The 17,462-nt window shown below is 43.5% G+C and overlaps 1 protein-coding gene across 1 annotated transcript; it reads left to right on the plus strand.

Moving 5' to 3' along the window:
* The first annotated feature begins 3,840 nt into the window (after positions 1–3,840).
* On the plus strand, positions 3,841–14,893 carry si:ch211-112f3.4 (EF-hand and coiled-coil domain-containing protein 1). The gene is made up of 8 exons (XM_048253862.1): positions 3,841–4,604; positions 6,104–6,659; positions 8,552–8,682; positions 10,282–10,426; positions 11,621–11,759; positions 12,328–12,465; positions 13,060–13,129; positions 13,754–14,893. The coding sequence occupies exons 1-8, from the start codon at positions 4,031–4,033 to the stop codon at positions 13,921–13,923; spliced, it is 1,923 nt and encodes a 640-aa protein (XP_048109819.1). The 5' UTR covers positions 3,841–4,030; the 3' UTR covers positions 13,924–14,893.
* The last annotated feature ends 2,569 nt before the right edge of the window (positions 14,894–17,462 follow it).

The raw sequence follows: 17,462 nt of genomic DNA on the forward strand, positions 1-17,462 counted from the left end.
GCATCGAGGAGTGAGCAGATGGTTTTTGGGTGCCAATAAACTAGCCTCTCTGTCTGCCAAACCAAGAGCCATCATAGAGACCACCCATGCCTGAGGCAAACCCCCAAGCAACATAGAGACATGTTGTTTATGCAGTAAAAATTATGATTGACTACTACCATTTCAGGTGCATGTTTGATTTCCGTTGACTGTTGAATTTCATCAAGATTTTGTTTTTTGATAGTAACTTATGACATATGACCATATGAATAACACTGCTAAATGTCAAGCTGATGGATCATAAAATGCAATCTAATCTATGAAGACCAGGACTCGCAGGATACCCAAAACATCTTGTCTCAGTATCTTCTGATAAAATATGCAGATTCCAAAGAGAGGAGGCGATCACTTTAACAATTCATTGGGTTTTGGCGGTGAGTGTTGCCACTTGTATGCTTGTAATTGCATGCTTCTGCAGATAATTAAATGATATAAGAAATCAATAGCCTGAGGGATGGATATGGCTTTAATCAAAGTTTCACAACCTGCATACAGTTTTTCACGATTGCTAGAACACTAAACTCCATTTTCTGAACCAAATGCTCAGTTGCCTGAGCACATTTTTTGAATCAGTCACTCTTTTGTCAAAATCATAAACAGTTTTCAGATGTCATTGACTCTTCGCTAAACACATTCTCATGCAATAAAACACATTTTGCACTGTGATTCACTTGCACTGTGATGCATAATAGAAAAAGTGGGGAAAAGTCAATACAAAGAAAGCACTTTGAACTAGCTATGGTTGTCACATCGTTTGAAACAAGTGTGATACATTTGGAGTTGTTGTGTTTAAAAGAGAAATCCGTGAGTTTTCCCATAGATCTCCGTTTCTCGAGGTTACCGAGTACTGTCGGTACCAACAATGGACATAAACTATCATTGAGGCATTTAGAATACATTATGGGCTGTAGACTGTAAATTTGTTTTATTTTCCCAGTACCTTTTACGACACATTATTTTTTTCTGAATTTACAGTAAATGCTGAAACCAATGAGTTATAAAATATTTCTTTCTTCGTTTTGTTTTGTTTGTTATGCAAAATGCATGTACTGTATTATAAACAATAACCTTTTGTAGTTATATCCCTGGTTAGTTATAAACAATAACTATTTGTAGTTATATCCCTTCCCTGAACACTGAAAATGTTTTGATATAGTGTGATGTAGTTGTGAATGATCTAAAGATGTTTGGTTTTGAGTACAGGTAAAACTGTTTTGATTGTTTTATTTTTCAAGTGTTTTTTGAATGTAGCTAGAGAATGGGGTTTTGTGTTTACAATTTTCAGAAAAGAGTGGAAACTTCTTTTTCCTTATCAACCAGACAGTGCTCCTTTTATAGCTCTGACCCAAAATGGGTCATTGCTCACTTTATATATCAGATTTGCCTATAAGATTAAATATATTTCTCCACCATCTTGATACTGGAAAAGGGCTCGGAGGGTTTGGCTGGAAAAGAAGCGGTGGACAAATATGGCCCTGTGCATGTCAAGGAGGGGTAAGATAAGAGATAAGGTTAAAAGGTAAAAGGTCAGTAGTTTATGTAAGGTGTGTGTGTGTGTGTGTGTGTGTGTGTGTGTGAGTGAGAGAGAGAGAAACAGTGAAAACACCCACAGTCTCTAAAAAGCCATTATGGTGATGTTTCCCTTCTGGCACCTTGCCCTCCCCTTGCACTGCTCTGACCTTCTGTTTGTGCAGAGGCCTTTCAGTTTCAAATCAGCTGCTCCCATTCAGGCCAGACAGGCTTTCGGGGCAGCTGTGGAACAGTGACACAAAGACCTGAGGTCCAGTGTATCAGGTTCTACTCAAAGATAGAAGTTAATAATTTGCAGAGACAAAGGGGGACCAATAAGTGAAACAGATGTGTGTGTGTGTGTGTGTGTGTGTGTGTGTGTGTGTGTGTGTGTGTGTGTGTGTGTGTGTGTGTGTGTGTGTGCGCGCATCTATGTATGTATGTATGTGGGTAAATGTGTGAGTGTGTGTCTTTGAATATTTGTGATATTCTCTGACAGAATATATCGTATGCATTCACATTTCAGCACCTCCATTTGATCCACAGAAACAGTCCTTTTCAAGTTGAAGGGATAAAATACACATCTTATATTGCCTAGCCACACCTGACTCCTGCCCACACTAACACAAAAGGTGAACACCTCACGTGAAACAGCCCCTCCTGTGGCCACTCCAGAGAGATAACGTTAAACATTACTGTAGAAGAGGGAGACAAATTCCTGGCTTATCACATTCAGAAAGCAGGTCAGAGTAGAGCTAGATTGGCCCGATGAGACCCACCGATGCCAGATAAACACAACTCTAAGATAACCGCCCAGTCCTAGAACAGGGGTCAGCTATCCAAGATCACTAAAACCGTCCATAAGACAAAATACTAAAAAAAAAAATTTCTTACTGTCTGTCTGGATCATGGATGTGGCATCACATGCCAGAGCGATGTGTGAAGACGCTTCCTCAGAAATGAGCTGACCGCCCCCACACCCCATATCTTTACGGCAGGAAGACAAAACAAGACAAAGTGAGCCAGTCCACTTTACCTGTCAGGTACTTCCCGTCACATGTGCCTGAGGGTTGTGTGTGTGTGTGTGTGTGTGTGTGTGTGTGTGTGTGTGTGTGTGTGGGGGTTGGGGTGATGAGGGTACTTCGGAGAGGATCTATTTCTCTGACAGCCTTTTCACAACATTGTGGTTTCCTGATTCACAACAGAGAATGAAATGAAGGCATTTGTAGACTCAGTTCACACACTAGGCTACCTTAAGGCATCAATTAATCTATTTAGTATAAAGCTCACATTTCAGATGAGTATTGCTCTTTATATAACAGTGAGGGTAATATTACAAGTGGTTAATGCTGTGATACTACAGGGGGCTTGAGTCACAGAGGGTGTGGACAGCGGAAGAAAGAATAAGGAGAAACTCCCAGGAGACCACAGAATGACTAAGATTTTTTTCCGCACCTGAGAGATAGCACATAACAGAGAGAGAGAGAGAGAGATACAGAAGCAGAGGGATGAAAAAACAGAGGTTTTTTTGTTTAGCACAAGCACTGAACAGACTAGCGGACCATGAATTTACAACAAGTAAATTGTCAGAAGTGGAAAAAAGAGAAATTGAAAATAGAGTGGTTGAGGGTGTGATCTACAAATTTCACACTCACAACTTGTAAATGTCATCATCAATCAGATCAGATTTCACATAACTATTTGTCATCTCAAACACAGTTATTACATAGGATACATGTAAATCACACTAACCTTAACCGTTGTAAAGGAAATGGAGGGCTCTCAGCTGAGGTCAAAGGGCATTGTTAGCCTGGGGGCTGCAGCTGGACTTGGATCAGCAGGTGGATGGCTGGTCTGCTGTAAGTGTATAATGACCGCCAGACTAAGTACAAAATGACTACTGCCATTTATTAATTATGTTGACCTCATGCAAATTAATAGCAGCAGGCTACAGATAAGTAAATTAGCCTAAGCCAGATATTATTGCGTAATTCACCATCTTGCCTATATATTATGCCATCTTGGCTACATAGCCTATGTGCTCAATGGACAGCACATAAACAGGCAACCATACATAAGCAGCGTGAGATGAATGTCGACCATTAACTAAACTATACTAAATGCTCATGTAAAGCCAAGGCGTGATTAGATTGCTCTGGGTTGCATACACAGCAGTGGGCGTTCACTCTCACACACGCCTTCCGCCAACTCGGTCAGTAGGGCGGGTGGAACCGAAATGACACCTTCGGAGTTGATAAAAAAGCTTCCAGTATCCCTCCCTGCCAGTGGGACTTGAGTCCCATCACAGCGATTAACATGCATTTTGCGCAGCCTACTCGCATAAGGACTGTGATTCACTGGTTTAAGCGTAGCATGCATGGAGTTCTAACAACGCTGTGAAAACTCAAATCTAGACGTTTTCCGAGAGACTTAGGCTACACAAAAACTTCTTGAGGAAAAGCAGGAGTTTCGAACATCAACAATGCTGGACACTACATGTACGTCTATGGCATTTTACACTGAGCGCAAGGGCCAGTGGTTGCGCAGCGCACTGTGCCACCACTACAGCCCAGACCCTTGCGTAGAGAACGAGATCCTGGTCCTGTCTACTGGCATCGACCAGTACTTGCAGGAGATCTTCCATCATCTAGTGTTCCACAACTCCGAAGACGTTATCTCCAAAGAGGACTTCAGTATGCTTTGCATGATATTGGGAATTCCAACAGCAAATAATCACCAGGACAAAAAAGAAGGTGAGGAGGGAAGAGATATTTTGGCAGACCTACCTTGCGAGCTAAACTTTAGAGAATTTCACGCTCGCTTGTGCGGTCATTTTTCCTTAAATACCAAAGGCGGGAAGTCTGCTATGCGTCTCCCAGTCACTGAAGAAACCGAGCACATAGAACGTGAGATCCGTGTTCGATGGCCACGAGTTCGCCGACGGAAATGTGTGAGTTTTGACCTGTCTAGAGAACAAAGAGATACAATGAAAAGAAAGCAAGAGCACTCGTCTTTGGCGGAAAACAGAACTTCTGCTGACTGGAGCAGAGAGACAGGTAGGCTTCTCCAAGTGCCACAACATTTATATTTATCAGTATGACAGCTGCTTTTAGTATTACTTGTGGTTGTTGTTCAAAGCAGTCACCTAAATGTAAAATCAGTCATTTAAACTGGATGAAATTATATTGTGTAGGCCTAAATATGATTTCAGATTTACTGCCTACACATCCCTGGTACAGTAGTAGGCTAGTAGCTTATGAACTGTCACATGTCGGTGTATCTAGGGGGCGATGTGCTTTTTTGCAGGTGCATGTTTTATGGCTATGACTGAATGATGTCATATATTTTGCATATATTGTCAGCAGCCATTTATCTGATATTTTCTGGTTAAAATTAAAGAAGAATCTGCCAAAGAAAATATTTTGTCCTGGTGTCCTTATGATCTTATTGAACACCTCATAACCTCACATGACTTACAAAGTACTAAGACATCAGACTGGTAATTCTTGGAGACATCAATCACCCCAAAGTCCATAACATCTACCTTGATGCCTCCGTCAGGTCCAGAACAATACCGATCATATCATAATATAATAGGACATTTCTCTGCCTGGGAATACCCCTCATGCGGAGTTGCCCTGGGAAATAGGAACTGAACTCAGGGCACAGTGTTGTCGGCAATGTGTGAACCTTAGATAATTACGCATAATGACATTGTACATTTCTAATAACTTCAGGCACATAAATTCTACCTGCTTTAAGCCCTGTGTACTGGGGCCCATTGTCTTCCTAGAACTCATATACAGTGCCCTCCTGGACTTAAGGCATTGAAAATATGTGAATGACATGACCCTGGCCCAGACACTCCAACTACCCTGCACTCTCCAACAGATGCTAAATGGTCTTGATGCCTGGGTTGAGGGACATAAAATGTAGCTCAGTCCAAAGAAATGTGAAGTTGTACAAATGTGAAACACCCACCAGCCCCAACAACTCATAGATTCCAGATGAGACATTAGACTTTAGCTGAGACAGTTCTAATATTTTATTCCAAGATTTATTTCCAAGATTATTCAGTAATGATGTTTTATTGTAATAGCAACAATAATTCAGTGTTTGTAATGCAGTGTTTCCCATACATTGACCTATTTGTGGCGGCCCACCACAATATCAACATTGACCACCACACAATGATTTTCCAGGTTGTACTAAATTGTGCTTAAATCTGGTTAGCATCATAACCACACTGCGCTGATTTTTAAAAAAAAATTCTGCATTGAAGTTAATTCTGCAAACCTACCACCACAAATAGAATTTAATTCTGTGGGAAACACTGTAATAGCAGTAGTCTTTATGAACCTGTAATGCTGAAAGATAGATAAACTTAAACTGATGCCTGAGGGAGGTTATGGGGTTTTGTGTGGGACTGTGTCCTTGTGTAGGCTGTGTATGTACATGCCATGTGCACACATACACAGAATATATAAACTACATATAAATATTAATGAATCTCAAGACATTAATTCTGATTTGTTGGTCCTTCACTACTACACAGTGACCGCTTCTAGTCCGCAGAGGGTCCTGCAAGAGCAGCTCACCATGGAGAACGCCAGCCTGAGGGAGCTGGTGGAGGACCTCCGCTCTGCCCTGCAGGCCAGCGATGCCCGCTGCATCGCGCTGGAGGTGGCACTGCGCCGGGCCTCCGAGGGGGAGGACAGATTTGAGACTGCCGCAGCCAAAGCCATGCCCCCGAGCCAGAACAGCAGCCGGAGCGGTGGCGGCCGTCGCTGGGGTCAGCGGAATTGTGTGGACCTGCAGCGGGAGCTGGATCTGATTCGCTCGTCGCGCGATGGACAGCTGCAGGAAGCCATGCGCTACAGCCAGCAGCTGGAGGCGGAGCTGAGCACGGCCCACCGACAGGCGGAGTTGCTGGAGGAGGCAGCAGGCCGGCTGAGGAAGGAGCGCGCTCAGATGAGGAGCAGGATGGAGGAGGCGCGGGCGGCACTGGCCTCTGGCCTGAAGAGGGTGGAGGAGCTGCAGGGGCAGGCCAGCCAGGTAGCGCCACTGCAGGAGCGCGTCCAACAGCTTCAGACAGAGCTGAACCACTTCAGGTGTGTGTATGTGTAATGTGTGTGTGTGTGCGTGCGTGCATGTGTGTGTATGCTGTGAGTGTGAAGTGAATGTGTTGATGTGATTTGGTGGTAGAGGTGTATTCTCATTCACCAGATTCAAGCCTAATTGACTTCTCAACTACTTACATCACTCCAAAACATACTTTTGTGGTTGTGGTCTGTGGTTTTGAAAAGCCCAACTCATTATCTTATATTCTAAAGCATGTAATACGTTTACAGGAATTACTTCCCATTTTCAGGAACCATTAGTAACATTATCATTACCGTATTTAGGGGCTCATGCAAGTTGTGCAAATAATGGGAGTGAAGAATGAACACACACCCATGAGTGAATATGATGAATAAACCAACGAGCACTCTAGCATGCCCTCAGTTCTGCGCCGCTCAACTCTGGAAAATTGGATACACCTGAACTCCTTACCTGCCCCCACGTTGCTCCTGAATCGCTACTCCGATGTAGGTAGGGTGGGCACAGGCCAGATCCAGGTCCAGGACCTTAGGGACTTAGTGACAGAGAGGACCTGAGGGAAAGCAACAGAAAGTGGTCCAAGTGTTGTTTGTATTTGGGTGGGATCAGTCAGTGCTGCTGTAATTGAAAGCCAGCGGAGTGATTCTGTCTTCTGATTCTGTCTGTAAAGCTTTATGGTGTGTTTCCAGTCCCTTCAGGCCAACACACAGAACTGGTGAAAATGGAGGGGAATTTTTCTCTAAGACAGACCAGAACTTGCACAATCAAGTTTCCTGGGTGTGTTTGGATGTGGTGGTGGTGGAGGTGGGGTGGGGGGGGGGTCTTGCTTCTCTCTTTCTCCCTTTTCACAATCCCCCTGAATTCCCATTACAATTCTAGTAGGAATTCTGACATGGTCAATAGATAAATAGTCCATTCCAGTACAAAACAGTGGTCCAAACCTTACATCACTACAACAATTTGCCAGCATGCAATAGCATCTCTGTCCCCTTTTGTGCGGTGACCTAAAGGTGGCTTTAATATTCAACTCTGACTCATCTCACCTAAACAACATTTTTGACGACAAAAGAAAGATTAGACTCCTGCCCTGCGTAACCACTGCATTTGCATCCACTCACTTTGACAAGCCATACTTATCCGGATGAAAGCAGAGAATGGTGCTGTGATCATGGTGGGCTTCATCAGGACTGCATGCAAACATCAGAGGGTGACACACAAAGACAACATGTCCGTGAATGACACTGAACGTTGAAATGCGATCGCTTGACTGTCTTATAGTATTACCACTTAGGACAGATTGGTTGGTACAGAGGAGCATTCCATGCAAAGCAGGCTGGACTAGCCTGGACCTGCAGTCTGTCTGAAGGAGTGCAAAGAGACTGGGATTGAGGACAGTCCTTGTTTCTGCTTTGGCAGTAGTCATTGGAAATTCTTATTTTTCCAGAGTAACAGGCGGTAATGTCTGTTTAATGACTAAGCATGATGACTAAGTATAATGATTTTGTATCCAGGGATAATTTCCTGGGAAATCACACAAAGACCTTCAGATCTTTTCGAATGTTAAAATGCAACTGCAAAATCAAGCAATTCTTTTTATTTGTTTATGTTTTGTGAAAATGGCAGACTGCACTCACATAAACCCTGTTCTTTTCGGCAACCTATTTGAGGTGTGTGGTGTAATCTGTTCAATCTAACTCTCTGTGTGGTATAGCAAAGGAATGTGCCATATTTTCCATTTTGTATCACCTGAGGGCCCTAAAAATCTAAATCCTGCACTTGGGCTCAATCCCAGATCCTTTGTCCATTTTGTCAACTGTAAATATTTTCAGTGCCTAAAGTCTTATCAGAGAATATGACTACATAAAGTATTCCATTGTCAGTACAGACGGTCTGTTTCCTCTAGGTACATTTGTTCCTGCAAAGCTGCAAGCGAAGCAGGAGTGGACTCTGAGGGTGAGAGTCCAGCTGCGCTAATCTCTGGCCAGTCCACTCCACATGTCCATCCTGGGAGTGAGGACAGCAGCATCCGAGGAGGTTAGGAAATGCCCCGCTTGATTTATCCATGACATAAATGTATACACATGTATAAACAGAGAATAACGCACACCAAAACACTATTAACGAGGTGCTGACCTCTGGTGATGAACTTAAAGTTAAGAAGAGAATGTTGCACACTCTGACTCCAGACTTCTTCAGATCCAGTTTACATGCACATTAAAGCTGCAGTTGGCAAGATTTTTTTGATCATATTCACTGAAACTGACACTATGCTCCAACCGAACAACATAAATCAGCAGGTTTTAGAAAAAAAAAAAAAAGGCACTTCTACCTCAACCTAGAGCCTGTTATTTGTTTTGCAAAAATCCACAGCTCCCGGTTCTTCTGGTCCAATCAGAGCAGGGCTGTGTGAGATCTGACTGTCAATCACAGTCTGGTGCAGTCTGGCAAACGAGCACAAACTTGATGAGAGGGTGCTTGGTGGGAGTGGGGGAGGGGCATAAGTTGTAAACATTCAAAATGTTGGTTAAGTCCCTTCAATCTGTCAGACTTGCACTGCAACTGCAGTATACACAATACAGAAGAACACTGCACACAGAGCATGTCTGTCTGAGCGAGCTCCATCTCTTAGAGAGCATTAGGAAACATCTTAACAGATTTACTGCCTGAGGGCAGCCTGGGGGCTGAATTTAGTGCATTCACAAACACCCCCCATATCATTCTGTGTCATTTAGGTGCCCATCTGCAACATAAAAGTCTCTTTCTCTCACAGATAAATGTCAACTTCAAGGAGACTGTTCAGGGATGTTAAGAGCTCTAGTGCCACTACTAGATGTGTTTGAATCACTGGCCATGTTTCCATGCACACTATATTCTGATTAAGGATATTCTGTTTATTGTAATATTCAGAAGAAGATGTGTCCATGTGTAGCAGAAACATAATATTCCCGTTTACATGTTAATCTAGCCTAGAAATCTAGACGCACCCTAGCGGCGGCAAATTCATTTGCTCAGCCTGTACGTCTAGTAGCAAACCATAGGAATTTCTTTTGGCTAACAATGTGGATGTTATCCAATCACAGCGCTCTATTTTGTTAGAGTCTTAAGGCGGGCTTAACAGGATAACGACAGTCCTGCGACGGTGAACAACAAGGAAGGTGGCTATGGCGAACGAAGAGCGGTTGTTTGAATCGGCGTTGGCGTCAACTTTGGAGGAGTTGGACTTGTGCTTTTCTTTGAAAGTTGAGCAACACAATGCACTCAAGTCATTCCTTTCGAAGAAGGATGCATTTGCCGTTTTGCCGACCGGATACGGATATGGTCGTAGCGCTGGCCTATTGCATGCCTAGGCAGTTTGAAAGACAATTCTCTGTCCGCCCCTTGGATTAAGCGAGGTGAATGGCTCGATTCCAGACTATACATTTCAATGATATAGGATGGCCCGCCAGGCTAATGTTAATCGGCATATGCTGAATAAAGCAGTGACGTGCATTAGAAGTAGTACAGTAACTGTGTCATGACATCTCAACGGTCTCTTTCATTTATGACCGCAAAATAGGTGAATTGGTTGGGGTAGTACTCTGCTTTGACATGTGACCTTTGGACCCCCTGACTTCCTGTCACTCCCTCCTCCAGGAGAAGAGTGTCTACAGAGGGCTGTGGAGGGCCGGGCGGCCTCGGACGAGGAGGCGGAGGAGGAGGAGAGGGGGGAGGATGAAAGCAAGTGTTGCCTTCTGGAGTCAAAGAGGCTTATTCAGCGTCTGCAGCACTGCACAAAAGGGTTCGTACACACTCACACACACACACTTCACTGACATTTTCTTTTCCACTTGGGATAAAAACATCAGTAAAATAAGTAAAAAGCGTCAGAAGCGTAAGTAAACACAGCAGCACCTGAAGAACAATGATCTCACTCGCAGAACACCTTTACCTATCCATATCATGTCAGGGTTGTGCAGGAGGACCCAAGTGCAAGACTCCAACAGACAGAATTACGGACATTTAAACACAAACTTAACAATTAAAGACTTACAACAAACAGGACTTGGGTTAGACAAGGAGAAACAGAGAGATGATCCGACAAGGAACAGAGAAACAGGAGGGTAGAAATACACAGAGCAATTAACAGAGAGACAGAGGACTGGACGAAACCAACGAGACAATAACAGGGAACAGGTGAGGAGGCAGAAATGGTGGGAAAACAAACAAGACAGGAAGCACAGACCAAATAAGGAGATGGGGCGGAGACAAAGACAGATAACAGGCAGGTAACACAAAGCACATGAGGAACAGGCAAAAACAAAAACAGGACAATACACAAAAATGGCCACCAGGGGGCACAAACTCCAACGGTCCGGGCCAGATCCTGACATATCAGGTTTCTCCATTACCACTAATGTTTATGTTTTAGAAACCAGTGACTGATCTACTCATCAGAGAATTTTTGGTAGCTTTTTTATTACATTGCAGTCAGAGAAGTGCTGCCATGCAAAGTCATACAAAATTACAAAACCTTATTAAGCAATATCAGAATTAATGATTAAGCATCAGTTTACATCTAATGACTTAAAAGTGTGACACCCACTTATCAGAGTGATGAAAGCTATTTGGGTGGATTCCACGCTCTGTAATTATAGTGCAGCTGTCATGCACACAGCCAGTTGCCAGGTTGTTTCAATTTTGCTGTGAGGTAAAATGTAAACCCAGTTAATTCAAGTTAAAATGTTGCAATTCATGAGACTGATGGAAAGAAAATGTTGTCATGGTAAATTGACGAGAAAGCTTTTGATTCTAGTTAATTACTTTGTTAATTACTTTGAAAGTGACAGGAAAGTGGGCTGTGTTTTTGATTCCACTAATCTTCACTCATGTGTTGCTTTTTAAACGATTCCTTTCTTAATAATTATCCCCGGGCAGTGACTCTCCCACCAGAGCCTGTGCTAACAGAGCTGCCATCTTGTCTGCTCTTTCCTAGGTGCCAGAATGCCGCCGTGCGCCAGATTTTCTTGTTGCACAATCTTCACCACGGTGATGGGGAGTGTGGAAGTGCAGCGAAGGGATGGAGCGGCACGCTTCAGAGCCACGAGTGGAAGAGATCACGAGAGCTGGAGAAGGTAAGAGGAAAGAGGAGCAATGAGGGGACAGAGGAGCAGTGAGGGGAGAGAGGAGCAGTGAGGGGAGAGAGGGGCAGTATCTCAGGTGAGGGGAGAGAGGAGCAATGCCCCAGGTGAGGGTAGAGAGGAGCAGTGAGGGGAGAGAGGAGCAATGAGGATAGAGAGGAGCAGTGTCCCAGGTGAGGGGAGAGAGGAGCAGTGAGGGGAGAGAGGACCAGTAAGGGGAGGCCTTTGCTGAGTCTAGCACAGTCACCGATTTGACAAAAGCTCCTTCACACTACTTCCTGTTGGATCTATGGAATATAGGAACCTAATCTAGGAATCTAAGGAACGTTGAAAGTGACCATAGACTGTTCTATATATACAGTCTATGAAAGTGACAGCAACTTGCCGGTCAATTTTCCGAGTGTATGGCAGTGCACATATGGTCTTATGGTCTTTTCTTGGCTCGGATTCTTAATATCTTTCTCTCCCTTTTTCTTTTTTTCTCTCTTTGCTTATCCATCCTACTCTCTCTCTCTTTATCTCTCTCTCTTTCCCTCTTTCCCCCTTTCTCCGTCCCTCCTAGGAGTTAGAGCGGTGTCAGGAGGAGGTGTTGGTGCTGCAGGGGGAGGTGCAGCAGGTGGAGACGGAGCGCGTGCGTCTCTCAGTGCTGGAAGAGCGTCTCACCGACGCCCTTGAGCTGCTGCTGCAGCTGCGCTCAAAGGTGTGTGCACACACACACACACACACACACACACACACACACACACACACACAGCAAATGTGCTTACCCACCTGTTTTCAAAAATGTTTGTGAGATCAGATATTCATCTACAGAGCACTGTGTCTATGTTCTTGTTTTGACTTAAGAATATTTGTCTCTCAAATTGTCCCTTCCACCGCCCCAGGATATTTTGTTTCATTGCCTTCCTCCTTCATGTAGGAGTATTATCTAGCATACAGAGCTCTGGACACCACCTACTTATCAGTACACAAAAGCACGCATACTGAACAGAACATCCGTAACTTCTGTACTTACTTGAGGATGACTCATGCATTGGATTAGTATAGTGTAACAAATGTACTCATATAGTGGCATTCCAATGTTTCCATTATGAAAACATTTCAGAAAGGGGCCTTGACAGTAGAGATTAAATATAATCCCTTACTGAAACAGAGGCAAGCAAAGGGAAGCAATGTGTCACAACTGAGAGAATATGTTCAAACTTAGGCTGCCACCTAGTGGTGAAAACATCACAGTTGGTGTTGGACACAATGAAGTGAGGTCAAGTTCTTGCTCTCTCTCTCATTTCACTAGAGAGTGTCCCGAAGGATGCTGGGTAAGATCCTGATGAGCTCTTTGGATGTCTTCAGCCAAAAAGATCAAGGTGAGCAAGCCAAGCATTTACCACCCCTCACACATTTCCTCACCATGCAGAAGGTCTTCTATTTGCCTTATTCATCCGGTGGCCATTGTAAGTGATGGCAACTGTACCCAGTAGCCTTGTTCTGGCTTACAATGGCCGTCGGATGAATAAGGGTCTCAGGATGCTTGCACACATAATTGGTATGTTTACATTTGCATTTATTCATTTAGCAGACGTTTTTTTATCCAAAGTGACTTATAAAATGAGGAATAATATTTAAGTTACATTGCAAAGGAGACCTTAGGTAACAGTAAATACTACTACAATAATGACCACTACCAGAGGATGAGAGTGCAGATGCTTAAGTGCTAGTAAGTGTGGTTGAAGGAGATCATGGTAGAAGAGGGAGGTAGAAGGAAGTAGGAGGGAAGAAAAAGAAGTGCATGGTAGGTACATGTTAGGTGTGTTGGGTTGTTAGATGTGATAGGAGAGGAGGTATTCTTGGAAGAGTTGGGTCTTCAAGAGCTTCTTGAATATAGAGAGGGATGCCCCTGCTCTGATAACAATTGGTAGGCCATTCCACGAACGGGGATGTGGTTCACCCAGATCATCATGTCTCCACCTCCCTTTGCTTGCTGTCCTTAGGTCCCTCAGCCGTCCTGCAGGTGGTGGACACCCTCTGCCAGCAACTCCTATCCAGTGACCTCCTGATCACAGGGGCGGATGGAGGAGGGGGGAGTGGGGCACCAGCACCCTGGCCCAGAGTGACATCCTCCAGCCAGAGTGCCACCAACCCCCTGCTCATCTCCTGCTGAGGGGCAGGCCGTCCTACAGCTGCCTCTAACCCACTTGGGATGATAGGCCTTTCATCAGACTGACATTTGGGAGACTTTTTCTGTGCCGGTTCAGTTGTGAAATCACCAGTTGGGGCGAACATCCTGTACCTAAACGGTTTGGTATGAATACGTGTGCCTTTACACCCCTATGATGTACAGTGCCTGCTTTCACAAAATACGCTGGCACAGACTTTTGAAGAGTTTTGGATATAGCTTCACATAATGTTGGGATAATCTGAATGACTGGCTCAGACACAAACTATTCATGAACATATCATCAATATAAGCTAGCATTTTCTTAACTTTACCACTAGTTTACCTCCTTTCTAAACTGGTGGCATAACACAAAGCATTTGAGACTGATCTCAAAAACTAGCTCGGTTTCCAGTACAGCTTTGTGTAACACTTGATTAAAATATGTGATTAAATATGAGTTTATCTTCTCATGATAGTCATTCCAGATACATGTGACAATGGATCTCACAAAAGTTTTGGCAGTTTAACTAAATTGCATCCACCTAAAGCTGTGGTAGTTATAAATAGAGGGTGACAGAATGAGAAGGGAGGAAAGAATTATCGAAAGCTAATCCCTAAACCCTAATCAGGACAAACTCATTATTTTTTCCAGAATACCAAAGGGTGTTACTCTTAAACTTTAACCTGCCATCAAATTCAACACCGATGTCAGGGAGTGGTTCAGATAATATTTTAACTCTAATATTAATAACACTTCCTCAAATATGTAAACAAATTGTGGTTGGTGGAATTTGATTGTAACTAACAATCAAATGCCACGTCCAAACCATTAAGTTTAGAGAAAGTCCTCTATATAGCAACGCTTTTTGGGCACTCATCGGGTATCCTTTTCAGCAGAAATACGTGTGCGCAAGGCTTCACGACACCAATCTTGCTCCAGCGGCGAGTTCACAACACATGATTGGCAAGATGTCTTCACAACACACCATATGATTGGCTCAATGTATTCACATCACACCACATGATTGGCTCAATGTATTTACATGTCAACATTTTGCCGAGGAAGGGGTGGGATATGTGTAGACAACGGCCATATTGGCGGTACAAACTAACCCCATGCATTTCTATGGAGGATTTTTTGAGTGCTGTGTCTCCTCATTAGAAAGTCTCTGGTTTAGACTCACCTTTTTGATATGAGATTTATACATATCTGAGGAGATTGTTTTGGAGTAGGATGGATGCAGTTGTGTACTTAATTGCAAAGAATATATATAATCCTCCTCTGTCTGTCATGTTTACAGCCTGTGCCATTTCCAGGCTTTACTTGACAGGAAAGTGAAGAGACGACAAGCCGGGGATGGTTGGAGCCAGAAAATGACCTTAGACCAGACTTGAACTGTTATTTGTGGTAGAGACACAGGATCCCCCATTTTCACCTTTTTTATCATCTTACCTGTTTGCATCCCTGAACTATGTGTGCCATGCTGTATCCTATTTGATATTGTATGTGAGAGAAAGAAGCTTTCTTTTGGCATTTCATGTGAGTTTTTCCTAGAGCATTGGTTAGAAGGCACTTACAGGAGTGTGGGGACATTGAATCTTTCAAATCTCTAAAAGCACTAAACTTTATTGTGTTCAGAAGACACAGTTTTCATGATCTTTTGTGTGACCGACTGTAATTTTGCAATGCTGTCAAATCTATGTTAATTATCATGAATAAAATATTGCATATTTAATTTATTGTGTACAAATCATAAGGTACTAATTTCTATGATATCTTTCAGTGGTGAATAAATACCTTGCACTTTGTCAACTGTCCCTCACAAACATTTTCTATTATATGTGTTGTAAAAGAGTGCAACCGAGTCTTGTAAGCAATCTCCTTTGTGTGGTTCATGGACGAATGGATGTATCTCTGACTTCCAGTTACTCAAGTCAGGTGGACCTGTAGTTGGAGCCCATTAAGGTAGACGTTCAACTGAGACCTGCCAAAAGCTGAGTGCAGCCTTGTGAGCCTCATCAGTTGGGTCATGTGTGCTAATGGTCTCATGGTCAGATGCACATCAGGCTCATGTCCTTGAAGCACAACCAATGCAGCAGATACATTTGACTTATTTTTCCCCCCAATCGCTGTCCAGCTGTCGTCAGCAAGGCCAAGAGATTTCCTGTGACTGCGGACGGTGTGGGCCAAGGCCAACATGCTCTGACTTCATGTCTACACACAGCCACTGGCCAGGCTGTGGGATCTCATCAATGCTCTTTGCTGGAGAAAACTGACAAATAGAGGAATGATACTGCATGTGATACTGGCAATGTGCGATGGAGCTCTCTCTGCTGTATCCACCAAAGTGACATCAGCCTTTTGTTATCTGTCAGCTGGGCCAGGGCACGGTACACACATCTGGCTGCACACAATAGCTACCCTGTCGGCACTACGCCCCCCACGCATAACGCAATCTCTGTTCTCCGCTTGGACTCCGCCATGCCAACCAGGACGTCACCTCTGGGCAACCGGGTCCCCTTCATGCTTTTCCTCCTTCTCTTCATTTCTCTCTTCTCTTTCACTGGTGATGACCTCAAAGGTTCCTTCCTTCCTACTACATTGTCTCACCCCCCCCCCCCCAGGTACCAAAGGTTACTCCGTTAATGGAACCACAATGGAAGTAACACTTTACTTGACAGTATCGACATAAGAGTTGATGGTAATTTTGATACCATAGATTTAATAGAGACCCAGTCAGACCAATAGTATGAAAAATCCGGAACAGAGTTTATTTACAATGATGCGCATCAAGGGAAAGACAGCATGACTTCACCTAAAGATCCATCAGCTGCTCTAACTAGACAAGGAAATAGTTAGGGTCTTCCAGGCTGACGGGAGATGGCGTTGGTCATCCCATCTCACGTGGACTACACTAATTAGTGGCAACCTGGCAATCCGGAGCAGATAGCTACTGACGCAGCCATGCAGAACAGTGAAACACTGCAAAGTCATAATATTCCCGCTTATCTCTAAATACAGTCACACAGAGATATACACAGGGACAGTACAGATATCATACAGTCATTACATAGAATCATACTTTTAGTATCAAAGTGACCTACTAATGAGAAATGCAGAACATTAAACCACATATTGGAATTGGTCATAATGCAGAACATTAAAAAAAAGCATATATATATATAGAGTGACATGACACTGTCATGAACACATGAACCATAACCCTAATCCTAACCTCTAACCCTAATCCTAACTTGTGACCGAATGACACTTAACTAGATGTACCGCAGAGCGGTACAAAATATGACGCCGCCCAGTCCAGCACATGTTTTCCACAAAAATAAGTCACGCTGAAAGGCATATATGATTCTCACTGTCTCACTGAATTGCATTATGCACACTCAATTCTCACTGGTATCTGCTAGACAACAAGTACCAAAACATGATTAGTTCATAGATTTCACATGTAATATACATTTTATACAACCCCACCCCCATCTTGCCTGTTCATAATTCTGAGAAATTCTTGAATTGTGTGCAT

This window comes from Alosa alosa, chromosome 10 (genome assembly GCF_017589495.1).
Source record: "Alosa alosa isolate M-15738 ecotype Scorff River chromosome 10, AALO_Geno_1.1, whole genome shotgun sequence".
NCBI classification, from domain to species: Eukaryota; Metazoa; Chordata; class Actinopteri; order Clupeiformes; family Clupeidae; genus Alosa; species Alosa alosa.

Bases quoted from the DNA above. Each gene is read 5' to 3' on its own strand.
- si:ch211-112f3.4 (XM_048253862.1), top strand. From the start codon at position 4,031: ATGCTGGACACTACATGTACGTCTATGGCATTTTACACTGAGCGCAAG. The intron at 6,660-8,551 runs GTGTGTGTATGT...TGTTTCCTCTAG, and splicing joins ACAGAGCTGAACCACTTCAG to GTACATTTGTTCCTGCAAAG. The intron at 12,466-13,059 runs GTGTGTGCACAC...TCATTTCACTAG, and splicing joins TGCTGCAGCTGCGCTCAAAG to AGAGTGTCCCGAAGGATGCT.